We start from the raw sequence: 27,475 nt of genomic DNA on the forward strand, positions 1-27,475 counted from the left end.
TGAGAGCCAGGGGTGGGTACCGGGTAGGAAGAAGCACCACTATATAGAGGGTTACACTGAGGGTAAGGTTGGGGAGGGGGGGTGGTCATATATAATACAGACCTGTTTTTAAAAAATGTTGGAACGTGAAAGGGTAAGGGATTGAAGCTTCCGCTGTGTGTAATTATAATTGAGAAAGATTAAACATGGTCAAGAATGCGGCTACGATCTACTTCCTTTTATGAATGCTTTCCTTACATATTTAACAATTATTCCACGAGCGCGCATTGGATATGAGATGATAGATAGCCAACGAGGCGCATAGCGCCAAGTTGGCTATAATCATCACATATCCAACAAGCGCAAGTGGAATAATTGTTTTATTGAAAACAATCAAGAAATATTGCTAGATCTTACTGATTTCGCTGTGCAAGAACAACCAGAAGGCAATTTTAATAGTCGCCATTTCTCGGCCATGGTATAATGGCTCATATACCATGGCCGCTAAGCCAATCAAATCCTTCGAATTGCATTATACAATGACTCAGTTTTTAATAAATCGGGTTACACCTGAATACGTCAAGCGTTGCCATGCAAAGTACACAGCACCGTCTCTTAGTTTTTACCAACCATGCCATCCAACTGTGTCGATTAATTTAAATATCAGGTTTAACTTTACATGTAATCCACTTTACCATTCATTTTCTTTGTAAGCTTATAATACCTGTTAATATAACAAAACTTGAGTGATGCTCAAACTGAACTACAAAAATTAACGAGAGTGAGGAATGTAATTTAAAGCGGAAAAAAAAAGAGAACAGTTTGGTTGTTTTGTATTGTTAACTATCCATGCAGCTTCGTTGTTCTAGTCTGCTGCTGTTTATATGTACCAAGCATACACATCAACGCAAGTGGTACCAGTGTTGAATGCGTCCCAACAGTTTACCAAGTCCTGCCCATACCAGACCTGCAACTCCTGGCCACGTGACAAAAACAATGGGTTTGAAAGATTGTGAAAGACCAACTGTGGGGATTTGATGCCAATCCCTTCAAGACTGTAAAAGTGCGGCTTCTGGCAAATAGCACGTTCACCGTAATTAGGAAATCCTTCCAAGTCTTCTGTCGGTGGCAAAAGGACTTCTTTGCGGGCGTTTGCTATCATTGTCATCAGCTTGTTAGAATAATCTGAATGCGTGCAGGTCCAATAGGAATCACCATCAATCGGGTTGCAGTGTATCGACCCATTTTTATGAACAAGCTTCATGGTATTGACATGGCCAGTCTTGGTGATGTAGAAAGCACCGTAAGAATCATTTCTGCTTCCAAAGCAAACAGGATCTGCGTTGATTTTCTGCCAGTTGTCTAAAAGTGAAAATACTACATCAACCTCTATTTCCAAAAGCGAATAGGTATACCTTAGTTTTTCATTGTACAGGTATGAGTCGTGTTTTATTTGCTCATTCATTGCTATTTTATACTTTGAAAAAAGCTGAAAAGCAAGCACCACCATAACAAAGTTCTGCTTAAAACGTTTTATTTCAAACAGCAAATCTTATTATCATTCGATGCATTTTTTCTCCGTTTTCATTGGCCGAGAGCTAATCAAGCGGCCTACAAATAATTGCTTATAAATAATGGTTTGCTCATGTGCAATACTCTCTAACAGTGAGGACCTGCTAGGGGAGTCTGAATAATCCATTATCCTGGGTAACTTTTGGAAATAATCCGTACCCCAATTTTGTAAAAAGAAAAATATACCTCTAAAATAAAAATCTAACACAATCTATATATAATAATCCCAAATTAAAAAAATTATGTTACATGAATAGCCTTACAATCAAGTACAAAACGTCTTGGGACAAATGTTACAAAGTCCTGCTAATTTTAGTGTGGCTGACCAATGAAGCATATAATCTAAAAAAAGAGCAAGGCTGATTTCACGGTCAGGGAAGTATATTTTCCAATATTTCGAAAGACCGTTTTAACGAACACCGTAGACCAGTCGACAAACAAACAAACAAACAAACAAACAGTTCCAAACAGTTCCACGGTTTCAGAACATTTTCTTTCTAACGACCATAACGCTTCTGACATGCTACTAATTCCCCTCGAACTCATCAAATCTAATCGTGACAGTGTACGCAAAGCTAGAGAGGCATACCTCATCGACAGAGGTCAAACTATTGAACCCTTAGGTCTTAATAGGAGAGATGAGACATGAACATTTTTCCCGTCTTTCATCTTCCTAAGTTATGTAATTAACTCATTGTTACGTATTTTGTTTTTGTCTACCACGTTGTAACGTTAGCTTATACCTATTTACCAGTTGTATTTTCAAATTTCAAATTGTAACGTTTTTGTTTATGTAACTTTAGCCTTTTTTCAGGTATCTATTGTAACTGTTTAAATTGTAACGTATCTTGCCACAGGGTCAGTCTCAAACATACCCTGAAGAAGAAAGGCCGTGCCTTTCGAAATATTGGAAAATATACTTCCCTGACCGTGAAATCAGCCTTGCTCTTTTTTTAGATTATATGCTTTACAATTTTTTTGCTGATTAGATCCTTCACTACAGGATCCGGTACTTTTATTTTGTCACGGTGGTCCTTGCAAACACAGTTTATCACTGGTTTTTACTGACCAATGAAGCCATGTTTTTCGTTTAAAGCCCATCTTACTAATCCCACCCCTCCCCAGGAGACAATGTTGAAATCCACAAGCCATTTTATTACACAGGCTCACCATTGTAAAAGGGTGGTGTTCTGTGGCGTGCCTAGGGAAACATCGTAAGTGCAAATTTGTCCCAACCCTTTTGTAGTTGATTGTAGGTTCTGTGTGTCAGTTATTCAAAGGGTTGCATTTTCATACCCCTGATGAAACGTAGGGGGTGGTTACTTAGGCGGTGACCTTTCAATGCGTGTGTTCATGGAAGTGTTATGACCTATAATATACAGGCATCGCGGGCTCGGAATTTTGACCAAGAGACCTCACTGGAGATAAGCTTGTGTCTTTCTTTTTATAGCTTTTATGACCTTTTAGTAATAAAATTTTAAGTAAAAAAAGTCGATTCGATAATGACCGATAATAATCCATAATTTTAAAATGCAACACAAATAATCCATAATCTTTAAATTAAGTAGCCAATAATCCGTAATCCTAAAACCCTAACAGGGCCTCAACAATGTTTTGCTGCAAATTATATTCTGCGCATGCGTAATTGTAACCACGCTCTTGTGTGAAAATGGCAGATCGCTTCCCTGAGTTAGGTAGAACACAGGTCACCAAAGCGTATGTGACAAAGGTTACCATGCAAGCGTGATTTAAGAGTTTGTATGGCGTTAAAATTAATCGAAATTTAGACAACAATATTCCCACAAAACCCATAAAAAATATAATAAAGTCTGAAAAAGCTTACCCGGTGTGTTTTGCTGTGTTTTCAATGCTTCTCAGTACTTCCAAACGCTGTTTTGAGCAGTTTATCTCTCAGCAGCTGGTCCACGTGCATTACTGTCCTATGTTAATGGAAAGGTGGGAAACTGCAAATCGAATTTGAATGAAATTTGGTCTGTCATTTAAGAAGAGCACTTCAAAAACCTCGCTAAAATTTGCTTGAAACGTAAGCTCTCGCTTACCTGCCTCACCATATGGCAAGAAGGATGATGTGCAGTCCTTCCTGGGTAGCTCATTTTCGGAGGAGTTCATTTATTGAGACACAGGCCTTCGTTGAAAACAAAGTTCATTTCAAATCGGGTGCCATTTTTGCCGCCGACCGAGCCGTGTCCCTGGAATGTTGTTACAAACTCACGGTCAAGCCTAGGCACGAGTACTAAAATGTGCCCAGCAGGGGAAGTCCACGGGAAACCTTTGGCACGCAACAAACCACACACACACTCCCTGCTGGCTAAGTGCAGTTCTGTACCAGCCAGCCGTGCCTGGCGTGACAGCAAGAAACGTCTCTTCAGAATATGAATTGACTTTTGTATTTGTTGTTTTTTTTTTTATACGGAATTGACTTCGCGATTTTACAACTCGTAATTTACGAGTTGGCTTTTATTGAATAAAAGCTGACTGAAAGAAACTGAAAATTTGTCTTTGTATTCACGTTCTCCAAAAAAACCTTGAATTTGGTCAAGTCGTTGTTTTGCCGAGAACTGCAACATTTGTTACGCACGTGTAAGGTCATTATTTTGCTCATTAAACCTTTGGTATTTCGAGGTTCTCATTACCGGCACGGCGCGTCACTGCTGGCTGGTACAGAACTGCACTTAGCCGGCAGGGAGTGTGTGTGGTTTGCTGCGTTTCCAAGGCTTCCCGTGGATTTCCTTAGTTGGGCACATTTTAGTACTCGTGCCTAGGCTTGACCGTGAGTTTGTAACAACATTCCAGGGACACGGCTCGGTCGGCGGCAAAAATGGCACCCGATTTGAAATGAACTTCGTTTTCAACGAAGGCCTGTGTCTCAATAAATGAACTCCTCCGAAAATGAGCTACCCAGGAAGGACCGCACATCATCCTTCTTGCCATATGGTGAGGCAGGTAAGCGAGAGCTTACGTTTCAAGCAAATTTTACCGAGGTTTTCGAAGTGCTCTCCTTAAAAGCTCTTAAATGACAGGCCAAATTTCATTCAAATTCGCATTGTAGTTTCCCACCTTCCATTAACATAATACAGTGATGCACGTGGACCAGCTGCTGAGAGATAAACCGCTCAAAACAGCGTTTGGAAGTACTGAGAAGCATTTAAAACACAGCAAAACACACCGGGTAAGCTTTTTCAGACTTAAGGACGGTGCCTACTAATACCGAGGTATTTTTGTGCGGTTTATGACTATGCGGGAAAAGCAGATCTTAGCAAGGCCTATTAGAATCCAAAAAGAAAATTGGGGGTAACAACGCATTTTTCAGAGATAATTTAGCAACAATATCTCTAAAAAGTGCCAAAATATAAAGCAATGTATGGGATTTTTTCCTAAATTGAAGCTTAATTTTCTCTGAAAAATGCATGGTTACCCCCAATTTTCTTTTGAGATACCAAAAGCATTTGGTAAATTCTGCTTTCTCCGAATAGTTTTAAACCGTGCAAAAATATTCCTGTGTTAGTAGGCACCACCCATAGGAAACCCGAGTATCTCGCGATGCGCAGAACGTATGCGCAGTAACAATAGTAGGCACCGTCCTTAATTATATTTTTTGTGGGTTTTGTGGGAATATTGTTGCCTAAATTTCGATTCAATTTTAAAGGGGAAATATCATGGGGTTTTTGATATCTTTTGTTAAAATGATGAAAAAGACCTTCAATCACCTGCCAAATAATTCTAGAATAACGAGAGGAAAGAAATCAACTTAATGCATGAAAGAAACAACTTGTGATCTGTTCTAGCGCATTTTGGAAAGAAATATGCGAGAACTTGAAAAACATTAGCCTAATATTTTTCAAGTTTCAATCCAAACCGACCAACCCTGTCTCTGGCCAGAGGCGCTTATCGACAGTTTTATTGCACTGGGGTGATAATTTTTAACAAACTTGACAATTATTTCGTTGTTTCTGCTGACAGTCAAACATTCTTGGGGTTTGAAATGACAGCAAATTTTCGTGATACTTCCCCTTTAACGCCATACAAACTCTTAAATCACGCTTGCATGGTAACCTGCGTCACATACGCTTTGGTGACCTGTGGGTAGAACAGTGAGAATACTAAAAAAGCAGCAAAAGTTGCCTAGCTCACTCGTGTCATCGAAAGACAAGTTGGCAATTCTCCTGAGGAAATTTTACGCTGAAGCCAGAAAAAAAAAACTCGTTGGTCGAATGATAAAACAATGATTAAACTCGGTTATCGAAAAATATCGTGATTTGTTAGCGTCTAGAAGATCAGTTATTTTACTCAGCCTTCGGCTTCGGCAAATAACTGATCTGCTCGCTACTAAAAAACAACGATACTTTGCTCAACCTCGTCCAATAATTGTTAAATATTTTAATCTGCCTACCAAGTGGGCAGAAATACACTGTTTAAGGTTGGCGGACAAATAAGAACCTGACTTTGGAAAAAGTACGGTAAACTATGCCTGGTCAAACTTGAATAAATAGTGGGGCTAGGGCTTGGAATTATTCTCCTAAGATTTCCATTTTTCTCTCCGATATACCATATGTGACTAAAGCTTGACATTTATAGGCAACTGAAGCTGTTTCTGCAAAATGACCTGTTGTCTGTATCGAGCAGATATAGGTAGCTTATCCCGAGTACAAAGCTATGTTAATTTCCCGCAAGCAGTCTTCTTGTGCATCTTTGGTTTGAAGATGATGGGTACCAAAGGCAAGCTCCCAAGGCACTCCTTGAGAAAACGGGTCAAAACATTCGAGATTCAGGGTCGGTAAACTTTTGAAAAATGCCGTACCTTCACATTTAGCCAGGATTACCTGACCGCCATTTCCCTCTGAGTAAATCCAGTGCTCGTTTTTAGCCATTTCGTCTCCTTCACTTGCCATAATTTCACTACATGATTCCGCAGCAAGGTCTTTAATGGAGCCTAACGGTGCTGCACGATAAGAGAAGAAAATGATCAAAATCATTATCTTCAATAACAACAGGATGGACTCAGCAAGTTGAAAAATTTCTTTACGGCGTACTATGGAAGTATAGTTATTGAACTATCCAGCACATAGCAAAAAGATAGGTTTTTTAAACTAGATGCACAGGTACTTTTAAGTAACTTTTAAAAATATACCGTGGTCTACAGCCAAAACGCCATAATCGCAACATTATTTGACCATAGCTCGCGATCTACCCTTGAAAAGCATAATTTTAAGCATAAGATATTTTCAGCTCAGTAAGTGGGAGCTAAACAAATCCTATTGTGATATTCTCGCGACCAAATAGTAGCTTATACTGCATACTCTGGAGCTGATAATCTATAAAACTGTTGCTTGATGGAGACTACAGATTAATTATCAATCATCTCACGCCTACCATAAGAGCACGGTGCCTTTATATACATTTAAGGAATCACCTGCAAACTCATTGAAAGTTACTTGGAATCTAGAAAATTACCTCGGTCAAATGCACGCCTCATGTAGAATCTGTGCCGATCAGGCATGAAGTCTTCTGGTCTGGCTTCTTTTGTTCTGGAGTTCAGCTCGCAGATATTTCTGCCAATGATGACGTTATAGCTCTGGCATCTTATCTCTTGCTCGCATCTGAGATAACACTCAGCTGGAAATCCAGCCTGAACCGTTTTAAACGTGTGGCCTTTAAGGAACATTCCATACACGGAGTATTCTTTTTCATGGCATTGGTCAGCGGCTACATCAGGAACAATCCCGGATATAAGCAACGAAACTGACAACCAAATTCGTGGATTCATCATCATCATCTTCATCATTTATTTGCCTCATTAAAAAAAAAATTATTCAATTTAGAAAGTCAGGGTTATGGCGAAGAGACCTCAAGAAACCACCAGGCTTATAAGAGAGGCCACCTGGACTGTCATTAATAAATAGAAAATATAATGCTGCATAAGTGGTCAATTCATGATTTTACAGATAAAAACTGCAACATTTTTTCCTTAAAGGTGAAAAAACTAGATGAAGAAGTAATTGATATTGGGAGAAAGTTCCAGATTTTGGTACCTTCAGTTGCTTGTAAATGTCAGCCTAAGAAAATATCATGATAATATTGTCAAAACATACAAATATTTTGTTGTATAAAAGCTTCTATCTATTTTCCCAACTTGTAAAGTGTAATAATAATAATAATAATAAAAAAAAACATGTTAAGTGTAATTAGAGATTAAGAGACTTAACCATGTTGTTATGAACTTCTATGGGACTTTTTTGTGCCGTCAAGTTCATTTCTTATTTTTATTGAGAGGCCAAGACAAAGTTGTGAGGGCTGCTGTGATTAATCAATGAAAATGGTGGCTTAACAGTGTTAGACTCTGAAACTTTAGTGAGATCTCTTCGCTTATCATGGCTTAAGAAGTTGTATAGTGGTGAGGCCGCCGGTAGGAAGAGTTATTTTGAACATCTATTAAAACCGTACGGGGGTGTCTTTCTTTTCCATCGTGATTATGATTCTAAAGATTATTTTTTTTCTAACAACTTTTATGCTAAGTTGATTCGTTTTTGGGAAGATTTTAGGAATGCTTTTTCTGAAAAGGATAGTAGAGGTTCAATTATTTGCAACAATAAAGACGTTAGCATAGATGGGAAATCGGTTTTTTACAAAATACATATTTTTTTAAATGTGATTTCAATAAGGTAACTTGGTTTATCTCAGAGTAATTTAGAGTCCCTAGATACTACTACAAAAGTTACGAGTTTAAAATGCAAATTTTCTCCAGTGGGATAGTCTAAGGTCAGCTACTGCAGAGTTCTTAAGGTATAAGGAAGATGATGTCAGCAATCTTCAGAAGTTGGGATTCTATCACAACAGAGTGTAAAGTATAAATGAGTCAAATGAGTCAATGAGTCAATGAGTCAGGTCTAAAAAAAAAATTCTGTCGAAACAATAAAATTATGCGTAAAGTTTACTTATTTTGTCTAGTTGTTTTATTGCTGTCTGCACAAGGCAGCTAGTTTCCTTTTAAATCTCGACCCGGGCTGTTTGCTTGCAGTTCCCAGGCCCTGCCGCGTAGCACCCGATCAAGCAGAAGCGAAAAATATGGCGGCCAAAATATAAATGTTGTGACTGCTAAAGAAGAAAGTCTTTAATTCCCTTTGAACACAGCGCTTAAAGTTAATTGAGTTAAACCTCAGTGTGAAGTTTCCCAGTGCTCAAAGACTCAAATCTGTGAATAGTCGTTCTTTGACATTCGGTGTATCGATGATCATGATTAGGCCGGGTTTGAAGTAGAAAATCGATCGCGAGTGCCAAGGAAAGTTCTTTTAAATATGTATCGGTAAATAAACTGACTAGTTTGTCACGATGGTATAAATTGGAAAGGGGAAACCCTAACCGTAAGTCACTTGTTTTCACCCTTTCCACTTGTCCCCCTCGCCACTGCTTTGCCGTATCCAGTTTTACTAGTTTTATATACTTTTGCCCTTCATTGACCGAGATTTCTCATTATCAGGAAGAAAAATGACTTGGTATTCATTATCCATTTGTTTTTTTATGAAAAACCGCTGATCCGACCAGTTGACTCATTGACTCATTGACTCATGACTCATTGACTCATTTGACTCATAAAACAACCGTTCTCATCACAACAATACTTTCTTTGATGCAAGTGAAGCTAGAAGCAAACATTACTATCTATTACTTGCTTATTCAATTAAAAGCTACCTTGCCAAATGGTGCAAAGAGGTTACAGGATAAATTTTCCTTTCTCGAAAGGACTTATCTGAGATTTATCTTCTCCCAACTAATGTCTGTATGGAAACGTATCTGCGAGATTTTGAAAATAAGGTACCCAATTATATAATTTGCACGAATATTCTGCTAAAGAAACTAGGAAAAGTGGATTCCGATGTCTGCTCCTTTTGCAACTTTTTAACAGATTTAGAAAACCTGTTATTTGTTTGCCCTTTATCAAAAGTGTTCTGGAATGATTTCATGCTTTTTTGGTACGACGTTATGAAAGAAGATATTACTTTATCTTTGAAAGATGTAATTGTGGGCGTTAGTGGAAAATATTGAAATAATATTGTATTGTTGAACTACTGTATTTTACTAGGAAAATCAGTAATTTATTACTGCAGGAGAAATAATACTGTTTTTCCTCAAGCCGAGCCAGACGTCTTTGGAACCGCCTAATGCGTCTTCATTTGAAAGCGAACATGTCTTTCTATCGTATTCGTCCAAAGTGGAGTTTAGAAAATCCTTTTAAACTGGAGAATGTTAAAAACGCATCTTTTTCTGCGGGATATGAGTAATAAGAGAATTAGGAAAGCGTTAATGACTTTGAGAATTTTCAAATAAAAACGAAAGGCGAGTATTTGTCAGAAAAAGGTAGGCATTTGCTAGTGTCATCGTAGACGATATGTGAATCTCCGTAGGATGGCAATATCCTGGATATTACAGACAATAAAAGTTTTTGGAAACGATTTTGTGATTAAAATATTCTATGCTCTGTTTTGTATGGATAAGGTAATACTATTACTTAATGCCGGATCACTTTCTCTGACGTTCATATTAAAAAAACACTCGCAGCTGCTTAAATTGCGTTCGTGCACTCTGCCATGGTCTCTCATGTATAAATAATTTACATGTTTGGCAAATCTACCAGAAGAAGCCGGCTTATTAAGTTGTACGTGTTTTGAAACCTTGGTAAAACACAATAACAAATCCCTTCTACTGTTTTTTATTTTTTTTATTCTCAGCAACTGTTGAAAACATCCCTTTTTTTCAGGCTAATCCGCTTTTGGTCAGTCTGTTAGCTTGAACGTTTATCATCTAATGTTCAATTAAAGGTCCATACAACGAACGAAGTGGATAGCGACCAAACGTCTTGTGATTTCTTTTGTGAATTATTTTGAACTCATAGTTTAACGAAAGACGATACAAGTCTTCCATCGCTTTTTGATAATAAACATCATAACAGTTGAACACACATCTTTGCTGATTCTACGAAAAAAGAAACAAGGTGTCTTCTCTAGAGCTTGGATAAAATTCTGTCACATTGTTTATTGACTACCAAACGCCCAACGCACGTATGTAAATAGTACACATTTTTGACTTCTTAACAAAGGGAACTTAACAACGAGGACGGCGACGACAACGACAGCGATGCAACACAATAGGATTTATTAGGAAAAACTCGCACTCCGGACAGTTTTAAACGAGTTAACATAATCACGAAGTAACCCAAGTAAAATGAAGGTATATTTGTTTAGTGTCGTTCCCTTTGTCGTTGCTGTCGTCGCCACCAAAGTTCCTTGCATGTAATGCCCAAAATTTCGAAATTTGAAGGAGAACGTGGGATCAAGGTGATTAATTTTTTTTCTCACTTTCTGGACTTGAATTACTTTGTCGTTGAATGTTCCTGTTTAATTCCTTCATATTTTGCAAGTTAAACGGTTTAAGAAAAAGTAGATCACATAAGGTTAATACTTATTTTAAAGAGACGTTTTCGTTGGCGTTACCGTCGTGCTTTCGTTTCTTGGACATCATTAAAAGTAACAAACATTTCGTAACAAATCTGATCATGATGCTACAAGAATATATAGATTACTTCATGGAAAGTGCGTGCATGAAGGTGTGCTTTCTTGTTGCTGAGTTTGCATTAGGTTACTGATTTACTGTGTTTATGGAAATGTTTAAGTGTCCTCCATGAAAGATTGCTCCACTAAATACACTTGCTCCATGCGTGTGAATAGTAATTGTTGGTTTATATATTGCAGTTTCATTCATGTGGGCCTCCTCCTGATTGTTTTCAAGTTGACTTCTAATGTTTTAATACTTTTTATTGTTATCCGTCCTTCGATCATCACCTTCCCACAATATTTGTTGTAAATATCAAAAATCCCACGACAGATAGGAAATTTCAGATCTCATTTTATTTCACCTGAATGTCCGCTTTAGTAAACTATTTTCAAAAATCACAATTAAAAGTTCCACCGCTCTTTCGTTTTCCTAACAATTAGGAAAGTTGGATTTACGGCCTTACGCCCGATTCAGCCGCCCGGAAAAATCGGAAAATCTTGCATCTTTAGTAGGCTCGCACATAGCAACGAGACCTACTACCGTCTTTCTGTCTCGGCTGCAAGTAAATCTTTCTATTATCTCTCGTTAAGTGTAAAAATAAAGTCGTGAGTCCTAATTGTAATGTGCTAATTTACTAGTTGAAAATAGCGACCTTCGAGGATCAGATTTCGAATTGAAATTAGGGCCGATTTTAGACTCCTATTTCTGTCCTAGCATATGTTTTCAGGAGCAAAACTATAGGTGAAGTCTAACCTTAATCCTACCTTTTCACTCCCTCAAAGCGCCTCTTTTGGCCTGCTAAAAGCGAAGAATCCAGAACTAAAAATTTGCAAGGTATTTTGGCTAATTCAATGGCTCGCTGTCAAGATTACCATCACGCGAATCACATAACTAAAACAACCCACTCATCTAAAGTTAATGTTTTCTTTTGTTCTCAACGACAAATCTCCAAGGCAGGTATTTAATATTTCAGTTCCTTTACAATACCACGTCATTATTTCAAATTTTGAAAGTAACAAGATGCCTATTCTGACATTTACGCGTCAGACGGCTGTGCCTGATTTATTTCCATTGTACGCTTCGCAGATTTTTAAACCTATCCTTCCTTCGCTATTGAAATGTGCATCTTTCAATTATTAACTCGTTTTACATGTAGCAAATTCAGTTTTCTCCTAGAGGGGATATCCTCGTTATTTCTCTCTTGAACAGAAAAGGCTTTTTTAGTGACGTGGCCATATTGGGTTAACGTTTTAGTTGAAAGAAAATTAACCCTAGCTTTTGAAGCAGTAAATCGAAAGGATAAGTTCTAAGAAGTACTCGACGGTTTAAATGATGGAAAATGGACTACCACCGTCCAGGATGGTGATAATAGGGAGTTTAAGAAACGAGGGCGGAGAGAACACCACAAAACAATAGGCTCAATGAGCAAAAACAATCGCTTTGCACGTGCGTTTTACATTTTGGTACATTTCTTTGCCGTCCTCTGCAAAACAACAACGTGAAATGACCAAATTTTAGGTTTTCTCGAGAACGGGAGAGTATGACGCAAAATCTTCTTTATTTTTCGTTACTTTGACGTCGTTCATACTGATTTAGTTCCTGGAGAGTTCGCCAGCATTTTCCAAGTTAAACAAATTTAAATGATTGTGAGAAAACTACAAAAACGAGAAGTTATATTTTTAAATGACGTTCTCGTTACCGTTGCCGTCCTCGTTTCTTAAACTTCCTAGTATCGTCCACGTAGCGCTGCCAGATCTTAGGTTTGCAGGGCGCGGATTCTATTGCTTTCTCTTCCAAGAACTCCATGTAGAGATTAGCAATAACTGCGGAAACCGGGCTCCCCATTGCTACGTCTTCTCGTTGTTCGTAAATCGATCCATTATTCTGAAAGTATGTAGATCTCAATACGAAGTCTAGAGGTCCGCAATTTGAGCACGAGTTAACGTCGTGCGGTCAGCTTCCGTAGCCGGCTTGTACGGCATCCCCGATAGGAACGTGGCTAAACAGCAATCTTCTCACTGCTGATGACAGATGCGAAGTGAGCTGAGTTGGTCGCCGTGAAATCCGAGTTACCTGTTTGGGGAGACAAACTGCTAGCCAAGAAAGCAGACAAATCATATGTAAAGGAAGCGCTACGTGGACGATACTATCACCATCCTGGCCCGAGACAGAGTTGACAGCTTTCTACAACACCTTAACAGTCAGCAACCGACCATCCGTTTCACCATGGAAACAGGGCATGACGGCAAGATTGCCTTTCACGACGCGTCAGTTTCAAGAGAACCAGACGGCTGCCTAACCACCAGCGTCTATAGGAAGCCAACTCACACTGATCAATACTTAGCGTAAGATCCACACCACCCTCAATCAGTAAAACGCGGTATTGTGAAGAGTCTGTACGACCGGGCGAAACTTCTCGTGACCAAACCATCAGTCATCTTCTGAGGAGAAGAAGCATCTGTCATCTGTACAGGTCGCTAACGGATATCCTTCTTCCTTTGTGCAGAAGATCACCAAGGCAAGAACAGCCCCAAGGAAAGAGCCCGCGGCAGAGTTCAAATCCACCGCCGTTTTACCCTACGTACAGGGTTTATCGGAGCCTCTTCGCCGCTGCCTTTTTAAAACAAGGCATTCGCATCACATTTGGTGCGACCTAAGGCCACCGTCGATCCGGCTAATCAAGATGGCCTGGTTTACAAGATTCCCTGTGAATGCGGTAAAGTCTACATCGGGGAAACAGGGAGATCTATGTACGAGAGAATCAAAGAGCACGACAGGGATATATGACTCGCCCGTACCCAGACTTCCGCCGTCTCTGAGCACGCCCACGAGACCGGCCATTATCCGCTTTGAAACGAGGGAAACTTTATTGATGGAGACTCTCACTGGTACACCCGTAGGGTCAAGGAAGCTATCCACATACGACTTCACCCTAATAACGTCAACAGCCTGATGAAGGCTAGCAGTAAGCAGTCGAAACGTCGCGATATACATCTCAAAGTGACTAAATCGTGTGACAGACAATAATACACTTATGTGATAACATTTTAGGTGGCATTTTGTGTTTAAAATCTTGTAGTTGTTTTGGTTCATTAACAGAATATCTACCATTTGGTCTGAACTGGAGATATTTGCTTTAAGAAAATAAGGAAAAAAATATTTCGGCGATGTTTTATAGAATCGATGTGCCAAAGTATAAGGTTCTGAGTAGCCCTTACAATCGCACACTAATCAGGCCACTGTTTAAGGTTCATCAGATTGTTATTCAGTTACGTAGTTTGGTAATAGACAGCATTTGACGATGTGGGTAACTGAAACTTTTTGCTTTAAGACACTGTAGCAACAAATGCCTTGGGCGATGCTCTATGGATTGAACCGATGTTATGAATTGTAATCAGGTAAAAGCTAGATCTACAGAGAAAGTGAAATTGAAATTAATTTGTGTCATTATTTTTAGACACTGGAAAAAAAAAAGTATTTTTCTGTAACCCTTCTCCTCAATGCCCCGTTATATGATTTAAAAATAACTCCTGGTTAAGGCAGATATAACCCAGTGAGTCTACCTTGGGAAAAAAATCTTTAGGTCCCTGCCAGTTAACAAATATCGCATATATATGTTCCACAACAACGCAAGCCCCAATATGTTAACTGTGAAGATAAAAGTTCCATTCAAATATTATCCATTTTGTAATATTCAATTTTGCACGAAGAACGTTATTGAAACTTGAAACGCAAAACTGTCACAATTTGCATTGCTCAGTGTTACACTGGCTGGTTTTAGTTTTTAATTTTGAGATGCCACAGAGTCTGATTTTGCCAAGCAACTCTTGTGTTGAACTGAACCCATCAAAACTGTTTCAACAATGGTAACCAAACTAGCAAGCCGGCGTGAACTGAACCGAATAACAAACTAACGCCGACCAACCCTGGGGTACAGTACAGTCTCCCCAGGTTGCCTTCGTCGTTATAAACCAAGATCGCGGGAGTTCGATCGAAGCGTACGAGTCTCGAAAATCCCATGGAAAAATAGGGGACTGTTAACAGTCTAGGCTCTTCCTGGAGGTTCACGAACCCAACTGTGAACGAAAAGTACCCCTTCAACATGCATATAAAGAAAAAACTATCAAATTTCTCACAGTAATGTCAAAGATTAAACCTATTGTTTCGCGGCGTTATGGTTGCCGTCATCGTCATCATTGCTTAGTTCCCTAAAAAAAAAAAGCGCCACACCAATACCGAGTGAATAGCAGTCATTGTGTTGGCGCGCCCTATAATAAGTTATATAAACACATGGTTACCTTTTATTTGTTTGAAAGAAAAGAGTAATTTTGTTTTATTTTGAGACTCATTTTATTTTAAGAAACTCGACAATGTGTTATAACAATTTACGACAGCTCCGAATAATGCAAAATACACCAAAGTATTAATATTACTACAATTTCAGTACGGATGGCTTTGTTATAATTCATAATCCTTACGAGGCATGAGAAGTCTAGAAATTTAATGATATAAAAAATCTGTTGCAACTCTTGTAAATGTTATGTGTCTAAGTCTTTTACATGTATGTATCTGCCTTATCCTTAAGATGGACAACTTTATTGTATATGTTTTTACCACAAAACCAATAGAACCAAGGGTGATCTCCCCTGAAAAGCTCTTACAAGCTTGCTGAGATCATCCTGCTACTAAATAAGTACCTGTAGATTCAATTGATGGAAGTAAGAAAAGTGGCAAAAGTAAATAAAGTGAAGTGAAGTGAAAATGGCAGTTATCACAAATCACGACAGCTGTTGTTAAAATTCTTGATAGTTATTAAAATTCACTACATTATTACAATTCGCGGCCGTATACATTGGTTTAAAAAGATCAACGTCTTCTCAGTGTTCACAGTAGCAAGCAAAGCCTCCCTAAAAGATGCCGCTCAGCATGCTCAGGATTTTGACACAACTTCTTTCACCAGTGAGAAGTGGAACGCGGAGAAAGTTTATGATCAGCGTTTTGCTCCTAAGCGGAGTTACCTTTATGATCATATTTACAGTATTACTGAACAAGGACCGGTTTCTGAGACGTATTAATTAAGCAGGCTGCCCAGGATACGCAAAACGACGAAACCTCGCAGAAGGGATTGCTCAGCAAGAACGGCCAACTACTTGCTTTAAAAATGCTGGCTGTACTGACTCCGTCGCTGACTAAAGAAGAAACTTTTTCACATAAGCAAATTTGAATTTTATTCCAAAAATTTTCTTTTTTGATTTTATCTGGTCTTTGCTGTGGCGAAACACAGGATCACTTAGAACCTTAACCATCTGTTTTTTTTTTCCCGGCCAGATAATAGTAAGCCGCTGCTTTTCTGGTCTTTGCTGTGGCGAAACACAGGATCACTTAGAACCTTAACCATCTGTTTTTTTTTTCCCGGCCAGATAATAGTAAGCCGCTGCTTTCTTTATGATGGCTATATGAGTAGCTGTATGTCCTTGCTCCATGCACATTCAACGCATGCGTGTTTGGCCATGTCGTGTAGTAGAATGACGTGTCGTTAGTTTTGGAAATGAGTCATCGACATTGTTCAGCGGGTAAGCATTAACCGCGAAATAACCTTAATTGAAAGATTCTAAACATTCAGGGTCTTTTAGAGTTATACATTTCAGAGAGGACTTGTTCCATTTTTTGGTTTATTATTATTATTATTATTATTATTATTATTATTATTATTATCATTATTATTGTTATTATTATGTGCAGTTAAAAAACGTATGGATGCTAAAATAGAACCACATAGGGCGCGAGGCGTAACCTATGCGATCTTAAGGAACTGTAAAAGAAAACTGTTGAGTTAAGAAAAAATAGCGATAAAATGTAAAAATCTCATAAAATATAAAAGTTCTCTAATACCAAAACTATATTGAGCTCTACGCTATTCGCTAAGGGAAAGTCAATGGACGGTAGCTATGAAAGTTCTCACTATTTTGACAGTACTCGAGATGGTAGCCCTCTGCACCCTTCTCAATACGTCATAACCCCTGCTGCCAAAGAACTTCCTCATCGTCTACATCCCTTGACCATCCCCCAAGCACGTCAATGATGATGTTACATTGTTCAACGTCATAGCCAGGATACCACTTCTTCAGCTCGAAGCGCAGTGGCCCGTACTTGACCGTCTTCTTTTCGGACTTCTTTTCCCGATGCTCCATTCACGGACAGGACATCTCCACAGCCCACACCTTCTTATTCTTGTGGTCCACAAATCGAGCGTCCACTCTGTTAGCCTTGACGATGGTATGTTCAGCATAAACTGGAACATCCCAAAACACTAATGCCTCAGATGACTCATAGACTGGTTTCGGCACTGCACACGAGTACCAGGAAGGGACTGAATCAATTAACCTCAGGTCCCTCGCCATCTTGAAAAAGAGAACTTTCAATGCTGCGCTGTGTCTTTCTAGGTACTTAGACTGGGCCAGAGCAGAGCAACCTGCTAGCACATTCGCAAGCGTCTCAGGAGATTTTCCACACAGTCTACACGTGACGTCGCCCTGTTCTGCACCTGTTTTGTGGACTGTGTACACCTTAGTGGACGTAAGCTGCTCGTACAACTCCACTTCCCCAGCGATGGTATGGGAAGGAACACGCAACCACTCTGATTTAGCTCGCTATACTGCCACCTAGCCCGCAAAAACCGTCCATGCCACTTCTCCTCTTTGATCTTCTCCTTCAGCGTCTCCATATCTGCGTTTTTGAGATGTTCTTTCACCTTTGGCCCCTGAATCTCCGTCTCAGGATCGCTCACAGACCAGCACGACGGTTGATGGTACTCCAAAGACAGGCTCATGCGCAGTTCCTCGGCAAACTTATGCGCTTCCTTCATCAGTGAAGTGTGTCCCTTCTCTACCGCCCTCCCTTCGAACTGTTGCACTGCCCTCATAGAGGGATCCATGTTCTGACAGAGCTTTATTGCTGCCTTGATCTTGGTCAACTTGTATTCGCGCTCAACCGAGCGCAAGCCACGCCCTCCTTTCTCTCTTGCCAAATACATTATCGCCGTCGAGCTTAAGGGATGCTTCCCACCGTTTTCACAGATGATCTTTCTGGCCTCTCTGTCGATAACTTGCAGTTTATTATTATTATTATTATTATTATTATTATTATTATTATTATTATTATTATTATTATTATTATTATTATTATTATTATTATTATTATTACTGAATCTGGCGGCGGAAAAAGGATCATCGGCGTGGCTTACAGTCCTCCCTCTGAAAGATCTGGGTTTTAACCTCAATAAAAGGCAGTTCCGCGATGCTGTTAAATTACGCTATGACTGGCCAATAGATGACATCCTTTCCGCATGTGCCTGTTGGGAAGTTTTTACAGTTGAGCACTCCATGATCTATAAACTAGGAGGTTTCGTCATTCAGCGTCACAATGAGCTCAGAGATCTGGATGCTGAACTCCTGAGTACAGTCTGCAGTGACGTTGAGACTGAGCCAGTTCTCCTAGACATCTCTGGAGAACAGTTAAGAAGAGGATCCAACAAAGCACAAGATGCGAGATTGGATATCCATGCACGTGGGTTCTGGGAGCAACGACGATCGGCAATTTTTTGATGTAAGGGTTTGCCACCCCAATGCAGAATCGTATAAGGACCTGGAGCCGCAACAGATCTATCGTACGCATGAGAATGAGAAAAAGCGTCTGTACTCAAGGAAGCATCAGCATGGAACATTTACACCTTTGGTCTTCACTACAACCGGCGGAATGGGCAATGAATGCTTGGGATACCATAGTCGATTAGCGGAGCTGATTACTATCAAGAAAGGGGAGCAATATGCCAAAACAATGTCATGGATCAGAAGCCGAATTTCATTCGCACTGTTAAGATCTGCACTCGTTCTAGGATGGTGCACTCTAAGTTCTAGGACATTACGAAGAATTCAACGTGACATCAAGAACGCGGACATTGACATTGAAATTGCAGAAGGGGCTATTTGAGAGATGCGTATTTTGTTTATTTTATTTTTCTTTTCTTTTTATCAAGTGGAACTGATTTTAAAATGCCGAATTTCATTTTTTTTAAAACTTCATGACATTTGTTTTTTTCTTTTTCTTTACAAAAACATTAGTGCTTGAAAATATTATCTTTTTTAAATCGAAATGAAATGTGAATAGGTTTTTAATAGTTTTTTTTTATATTTTTAACTTGTAAATAGCAATTTGTGTGGAATATTTTAATAAAGAATTATTATTATTATTATTATTATTATTATTATTATTATTATTATTATTATTATTATTATTATTATTATTATTATTATTACTGAAGAGCCAATTATTTTAACTTCCATCTTATAAATTGTTTATGGTCGCGGCCTACTCACGGCCTGCACGCAGTTCTTAAATACTGTGACACGAAACACCGCTATGTTCATGTTTGTAATTTTGTTTAAATACAAGAAAGATCCTCGCAGTTAGTACGCAACTGAAGCAGCTTAAGCGATTAGAATGTCAATGTGCGGCATATGCGCAGTGAAATTGTGCATATGCCACACATCCGCGCTCGGATTTCCTTTTCCCGAGTATGCCTGTGTCACTCACCGAACAATACATCATCCTCGTGGATATTAGATTGTTGTAAGTTGACAATCAAAATAAAGTCCCGTAAAGAGATTAAAATGTTGATGATTTTAAGCCTAGCGTGAAAAACGCGAAACTTCAGGGTGACCAATTTAAATTTTCAAATCAGTTGATAAAACCATTTTTCTGCCTACCCTGCTAATGGCCATGGTTCCACTGATTGTATATTAGTAAATCTATAAAAAAGATAACTTATTGACAACACAATACATTACTAACTATGCTTTATTTTTTCCACATGGCACTTACAGTAAAACCTAACATCCTACGTTCAAATGTGACGGGCTCATTTTTAAGAATGTACAACTGAACAATGAGAGCTTTCAAGATAAACAAACGAAGTAAGAAACGAAGAATAATGTCGATTTCTTCGACTAATACCAGGCGTGGTTACCCTTGAACATAACCTGGGTGTTATATTCACTAACCAGGTCTCTTGTTCATAAAGGGAGGAAAACGTAAGGGGAACGGTGTTTGGTGATCTCACATAATGCGTCCGAGTTTTTCTTCAGGTTCGCGTCTTAATATTTGCATGAATTTTCTTTCGTAGTTTGTCATATATTCCCTTCATTGTGTTTTCTTTACTTTATTCAGCTCCTTCAGCAGTAAAGCTTGAAGGAATGGTTGTTGGTGTTTTTCCCCAACTCCCCCCCCCCCCCCCCCTACAAAAATAATAATCTCGAGACGATTATACCTGTACAAGAAATAAGAAGGCTACAGACGGGTTAACCCGTCAATCTTTGAAGGTGAAACGAGAAATCCACATTTCGATTCATTTACTATTTATCTAATGCTTAGTGTCATTGCTAGTTTTTGTGAGTTCGTACTCAAGTCTTTCTTTAATCGCGAGGTTGTGAAGTTTCTCTAAGCATTGTACCGAGGCTCTATGTTGAGAAAAAGTATTTGGATGAAGTTTGCATTCCCCTGAGGAACGAAATGAGTAGTGGCGAAAGCATTTCACACCACCCATTTTTTCCACCAGCAGGCCAATATAAACATCTTCCAGTTTGAAAGGCTTCTTGCCGATATCAAACATTTCCACCAACTTGTGGACCATGTCTGATGATAACACATATGCTGGACCAGTGCAGAAGCCCGGATATGAAATTCTGTTGTACTCTTCCACTGATACTCCATACTTTCCTCTTCGAAAAGGTCGGCCGTACCGGCACCTTCCCGTGTAAAGTTTTGTTTTAGGTGTATCAGGCTTTCGTAGATATTCCATCAGCAAATAAGGATTAATAAATACATCATCATCCGCCTTGAGTAGGTACTGAAAATCGCAGTATTTTGATGCCCATTCCAGACCCATCTGCGTCTTTAAGGTTAGATTATTATAATGCTCTTTTTGAGCTCCTCGTATTAGATCTCTGTGCATCATTCCCTCAGCTTCCAAGTATTCATTCTGTACGCTGTCATGTGGGGTCTGACCGAGAAGAAACACTGTCTTCCATCTCGTCTTCATGGATGGATCTGGTGCCCATGTTTTGCGAATGACTGATCTTCTATCAAATGAAGAAGGTCTGGTAAACACCATAATCAATAGAAATACCTTTTGTGTGCATCGTTCTCGTGATATTAAATATGTCTTATGTGAAAGCGTTTGTTCTTTGTTTGTTGACGGAGTCAGGGCTTCCACTTTTAAAGCCACGGAATTATTGTTTTTGTTGAGCAATCCCTTCTGTAAGACTTTCTGGTCTTGAAGATGCTTGACAGCTGTCAGATAAGGGTCCTTGCTCACCAATACTTTCAAAATGATGGTAAACAAAATTCCGCTTAACAGCAAAAGACTGATGAACTTTCTCCGCTTTATAATCCTCATTGGTGTGATAAATTGTGTCAGACTCCTTAAGGACATCTTTGAGGGAGGTTTTGATAGATTGACTTTCAGAAGAGCTGGAAAGAAAGTCACGAAAGGATAAGTTAATTTCATTGTATTAAATTCCTGTTGCCGCAGATATGAAAGTATACTATTTTAAAGAACTAACATACTTCTCAGAGTAATCACCTCCGTAAATACCGACACCTAGAAAGTAAAGATGAACTTTAATGCTTCAGGATTTAATAATTATAATAATTACTATAATAATAGTAATAATAATAATAATAATAATAATAATAATAATAATAATTACATTTATATAGCGCAAACCTCTATATGGATCTAGTATATACTCAGCTCCGACTATTGCATTTCTAGCTCTAAAATTGGCTCGAAAACTCCGACCATGAGCCATTAGTCGGAGTTTTACCTAATATGGAAAATAGTGCGCCAAGTTTAAAAATTTTCTGCACGAAGTTTTTAACTTCAGCTCTCCATAATGACCGATACTGGCAGGTTTCAGGAGCTGTCTCCCACTAAACTTCAAGAGATACTAGACAATGCTGTTCCAGAAAAAACGAAGAAAGCAACAAAGTTTGGTATGAACATATTTAATGGTACGTATCTGGAAGTTTTACTCTTACTCTTTACTACTTGGGCCGGCCGACAGTCAAAATCCAGCCCAACTGCAGAGAACGGCATGGTTTTATCTCACTCTTTTCTTGGGACGACGAGGAAGAGAAAATCAGCGGTAGTTGAACCCTGGAATGCTCTCCCTAAGAACAACGCCACAAGGTGTCGAGTATTTTGAGTTAAACAGACGACAACCTGGTTCACTGCTCAGCACAAAAAAATCATCAAGGCGGCCTTGGAGACTCTGAGGACGAATCCGACGCGAAGATTTTTGCCGTTGCTGTTTCTCAGAGGTGCCCGGTGAAAACAATCAAAAACTACCTAGATCACCTGAACCCGAGTCCCGACGCTCTTTTCCAAAAATCAAGAGACGGCCAATGTCAGAAATTCAGTCAAACAGATGACAAAATCTGGTATTGCAACTCGCCGTATGGCTCGAGCACGCTGGACAACATGTTGAAAATATGAGCAGGCGAGCTGGCATAGAGCCCCATCTAACCAACCACTGCCTCAGGGCGACAGCAGTTACAGTTCTGTCTGACCACAACTGTGAAACCAGACACAGAAAATCTGTTACGGGACACAGATCAGACCAGTACAATGATCGCCCATCCATAGAACAGCAGAAGCTAAGATGTCACACGTTCTCAGTGATTTTCTCTCAGCCGGAGCCTCTGAAGTTTCCCCATGCACCAGTATTTCTGCAGACGAGAAAGAAAACGAATGCCATGGCCAGCAAGAACGGCAGCCTCAAAGTGAAGGGACAGTTTTAGTCCAAAATCAGTTTGTAAATGCCGAGGTTCGGCAGAGCGAGCGAAGAAGCTTTCCGCAGCCGGGTTTTTTTCAACTGCAATGTCAAGTTCACAACTATTACGGAGGCGGAGAATCAGAAAAATCTTCCGGAACTTTGAACACTATTTAACCACTTGAAAGCTTCCGAAGCCGTCTTTTTTCCTTGCATTTGAACGGTTGAATATTTCAAGGTTGATTTTCGTTAACAGTTGACCACAGTTTGTCGTTTGTGTAGCTGTCAAATTTCATTCAGCTCATCCAGTGATGTAATAATCAGGTGATCGCGGCGCGCATGTGACCGGAAGTTGTATGCTCTTTTGACCACTTTGTAAAATTGTTGAAATAAAAATCGGCGGCAAAAACCCGATTTGAGAATATACTAAAATAATTATTCCATTCGACCTTGTTGGATATGAAGTGATCATAACCAACTCGCGCTACGCGCTCGCTGGTTATTTATCACTTCATATACAACGCGGTCTCATGGCATAATTGCTATATATATTCAGTTGCGCTTCACAATATTGTTAAAATACAATTATGTTTAGAGCAACTGAGAACACAAGAAACTATTAAAAACTACAAGCACATACAATCAAAGGCAGCGATTACTTAGTCAATAAACTAGTTAAAAGACAAGACATGGATAAAAATCTAAACGAGGGCCTCAACACGACTATTTAACTATTTCAAAGTTACTCTACTCCCTACTAGTGGTATAGCAAGCTGTGTACTGGTACGAGACAAATTTTAAAAAAAAAGCAAGCTTTGCTCAGTATTGTGGAAAGCGTGTGTCAAAATATACAGGCTAATAAATCTTTATACTAACGATCGTAAAAGGGTAACCAACCTACCATTCGTGGACATTTCTAACGTTTGTAACGCCCAGAACACTGAAATCACAACACGCTAGAAAAAAAAATCCAGAACAGAGTAGCTCTTATCCGATATTCCCTTTGATGTTTACACAAAAGAGGGAAGCCCAAACAAGCAAACAAGTACGTATTGCAAGTAGACTTTCTCAAAGTCCGTTTTCGTTGAGTCCATGCAATCATGACAAAAACACGTCCCCTCGCGCGTGCTCTCATTCTGCGCCTTAAGAAGTCGGCAAGTCGTATATTTCAACTAACGATGAACGGCCGTACGTATACAGAAGTATTGTAGTAGATTAGAGAGCCATACTATTCTCCTTCGGAAAATTACCCGTCAGTCTTACTTACTTTGCTACAAACTGAACTAAAAGTCCGTTTGAAATCAGCCTGGTTTACAAACAAACTTTGAGCAAATTGCACCGATACGGAATTTAAATATTTCAGGATTTGATTCATTATACAAAAAAGTAATGGAGAATGTGACAGCACATAATATCAATAAAATTTTGAGTGGTGCGAATCTTTTTATTTATTTATTGTTAATATTCGAGATTTCGCTGGTTTCGGAGGAAATTCAAAAAATGTGGCTACGTCGATTGATGTTTTTTGAAATTTGATCGGCGTTCGTGCAAAAGTACTGCTAGATCCTAAAGATTTAAAATCTTAAACCTAAAAATCAATGACTGAACTGTCTTTTGTTTAAATATCAGAGGATTTGAGCCACTACCAGTCAGCGTTTTTCCTCGCTGAGTTTGGAATATTTTAGACTTTTGCGTGATTTAGAAGAAGTGCGGTCTACTTCATCCGTGTTCAGTTCGCTCACAAACGAGCAGAGATGAAAATAATTGCTCTGTTTTGACTTAGGAAGAATCCGAGTGTATTCAATTATCCTTAAGAAAGATTCACTGCTATGTAAACGTCTGTGGAGCGAGAAGCTGAAAAGCGTAAAATTTCGAGTTCTCGCGAGGTGAAATCCGAGCTTCCGGTAGGGTAACCGTTTTTCGTGGTTTTCTGCCGTTATATGGAATATTTCAAAACAACTAACTTTATATCCTTCAGTTACTTACGTAGGCCTTCAAACTGACAAAGTATGAGCGAAATTGATTTTTTGACCGCGACTACGATTTCTTTGATTTTTACTGACAATCACTCTTAACCAGTTCGAGTTTCAATTTTGGCAGTGAGAGTTGAGTAAGTACAAAAAGGTAATGTAAAATGTGACAAGACAATATACTATACATAATAATATTTTGAGTGACGTAGTTTATTCAAAATGCTTGGATTTCACTAAGACAGCCCCATTTAGTTTTAAAATACAAATTTAATAAGTTGGCAACCATGGTTACGGACGTAATCCCTTATGACCGTCCCTTGTGTAATTTCATAACAAAAGAATAATATATCTCATTTGCCTGTCAGTGATGGTACAGGGTTATCGTGTTTGTTATAAAGCCACAGTTTGCACTGAGAATTTAAGCTGGAAAATCTGTTATTTGACCTAAAACACCTCAAGAAATATATGATCCAGTAAATCCACTTTGCACTCCATTTCTTGGTTTCTTTTTTAATAAATGTAACAACGTAATCAAAACGCAAATAGATTTACATTCAAGTCGTCAAACATTATTACAATTTGCGTCAAAAGGTATTACACATGACTTTGTTGTGTACTAAAAGTTTATTCAAAAATCCAACAAGAAAAAAGAAGGAAAGGACCCAGGTATCGAGAGCTTATCTAGGCGGGCTAGACTTACAACAAGGTTGTCCTCGCTGCTGTGGCGTCACTGCGAGGCATCAACAGCAGACTTAGAAGTCAAAGACAAACGTGGCTTCGTTTGTCTTGTGTTTATGCTTAGTATTATGTCACGTTTCCCCCTAGCGAGGATGTCATCAGAAGAATCATTCTTTTTGGGTGTTTTTTAGTACCTATGGTCATGCTTTGTCATTACCGTTTGTGGTGACCGATTTCAGACCAAACAAATGTGCTTGCTAGTCCGGCACTGGAAAACTGATCGTTGAAGAGTTTGTGATCTTCATATCTCTACTAACCAGTGGCTGGCGAAAGCGCCTTTTAATCCATGGCGCCATATATTTAGAATTTTCAACAATTCAATTTTCTTTGGGGCTCCTAATGGAGAACGCAGTTTAGTTTAGACCTACGCTAATCTCAAACCGCGCCATAACTCTTTTCTAACTGAAGTACAATAATTGGCTTTGATTGATTCTGAAACATTCAGATGCACAAGTTTAGGACATCCAGGAATAACATCAAGCGAATTTGTGCTAAAAGCACCCCCTCTACCCACATTCATAAAAAAAAAAAACAGATATGAAAAGTACGTATATTGCAGCCAAAAGGAAGACAGCCAGGGCTCTGCAGTGTAACGTTTTAGGTTGAGTGAGGACTTACCACTTGTGTGCTTTGAGGTAAATGGCCGACTCTGTTGAATGAATGAAACGATTTATCAAGCCCGATAGTGGCTATACAAAACCACACATAAGACAGTCCGTTCCTACGTGGTTTGCCGTGTTCAACTGCTGTCTATCTGTTTTCTTTTTAGAATATTCAAATGAGGGGCCTCAAGACATCCTGTCATTCTCCCTTACCACGGTAATTTAAAATTTTTATGTAGGCCCGGTAACGCAAACTAATTGAAACTTCTGGAAAAAGAAGCTTAAAATTGGTAAAAAGGCCAACTATGAAAGTCTTGTCTTTTGATAAAATAGCGAATGTATAATTCTGTTAAGTCTCGAAATTTTATAAATCTTTTTAATGGTTTTCCCGTGTCCATGCAAACTTCCCGCAAAAATTTGTGAATTTTACAGCACTTTATCTGCGCTATTTCAAAAGACAAGACTAGCTATCAAACTTGGTCTGTTTACTAATTTTAAGCTGCTCTTTTCCGCAGTGTCAATTGTTTGGAGATATCTGGCCTACATAATTTTGTTTTAAAATTACCGTTTACGTATCGTGTATAAATTTACATGTGCCTGTGACATCGGGGAAACATCCCGACACCACTCGGTACGCGTGCGCGAGCATTTGTAAAGGGATAGGACCTCTCATGTCTTCCAGTATTTGACCCAATCTAAGGAATGTCGAAGACATTGTTCCGAGACTTGCTTTTCAGTGCTGGATACGACACCCAATCGCTATCAGTTGTTAGAATAAATCTACTAGTGTTCTATTACGAATGCCGTTTTCTGATTGGCTACTCTACCCGCTATCTATTCTGTGATAGATAGTGAGTAGCGGTAGTCAACAAAATTCAGCCCGCTTCCACGCGTTTTCTGGCGAAAGTGTCAGTGAAGAGGGTTTGGATCATTTACTTGTTAAGTTTTGAACGACTAGTAGATTTTATTAAAACAATTAGATTATTCGCTCTCGATTTCTGCGCGTGATAGCTGATTCGGGCTGCGCCCTCATCAGCTATCACGCGATAGAAATCTCGAGCTCATAATATGATTGTTAATTATTATTATTATTAAAAGAAGCTGCTCATATCCGCCTTTAAAATACTAGTCTAAATAAGCAGTTAAAACACGCTTAACTGACACTAATGTTTTAGTTTGATTTTTAATTTTATTTTTAAAAAAACAGGGAAAC

The 27,475-nt window shown here is 39.0% G+C and overlaps 2 protein-coding genes across 2 annotated transcripts; both read right to left on the bottom strand.

Moving 5' to 3' along the window:
• Positions 1-794: 794 nt before the first annotated feature.
• Positions 795-7,599, bottom strand: LOC146481081 (uncharacterized). The gene is made up of 3 exons (XM_085108581.1): positions 7,024-7,599; positions 6,371-6,511; positions 795-1,341 (listed from the first exon to the last, which is right to left on the bottom strand). Exons 1-3 carry the CDS (start codon positions 7,352-7,354, stop codon positions 860-862), a joined length of 954 nt encoding a protein of 317 aa, XP_084964707.1. The 5' UTR covers positions 7,355-7,599; the 3' UTR covers positions 795-859.
• A 12,822-nt stretch (positions 7,600-20,421) lies between these two features.
• LOC146481082 (beta-1,3-galactosyltransferase 1-like) lies at positions 20,422-26,414 on the bottom strand. The gene is made up of 2 exons (XM_085108765.1): positions 26,279-26,414; positions 20,422-21,645 (listed from the first exon to the last, which is right to left on the bottom strand). The coding sequence occupies exon 2, from the start codon at positions 21,605-21,607 to the stop codon at positions 20,537-20,539; it is 1,071 nt and encodes a 356-aa protein (XP_084964891.1). The 5' UTR covers positions 21,608-21,645; positions 26,279-26,414; the 3' UTR covers positions 20,422-20,536.
• Between the last annotated feature and the right edge of the window lie 1,061 nt (positions 26,415-27,475).

The sequence above is a fragment of the Pavona decussata genome, unplaced genomic scaffold, assembly GCF_977016875.1.
Source record: "Pavona decussata unplaced genomic scaffold, jaPavDecu1.1 SCAFFOLD_51, whole genome shotgun sequence".
Classification (NCBI taxonomy): Eukaryota; Metazoa; Cnidaria; class Anthozoa; order Scleractinia; family Agariciidae; genus Pavona; species Pavona decussata.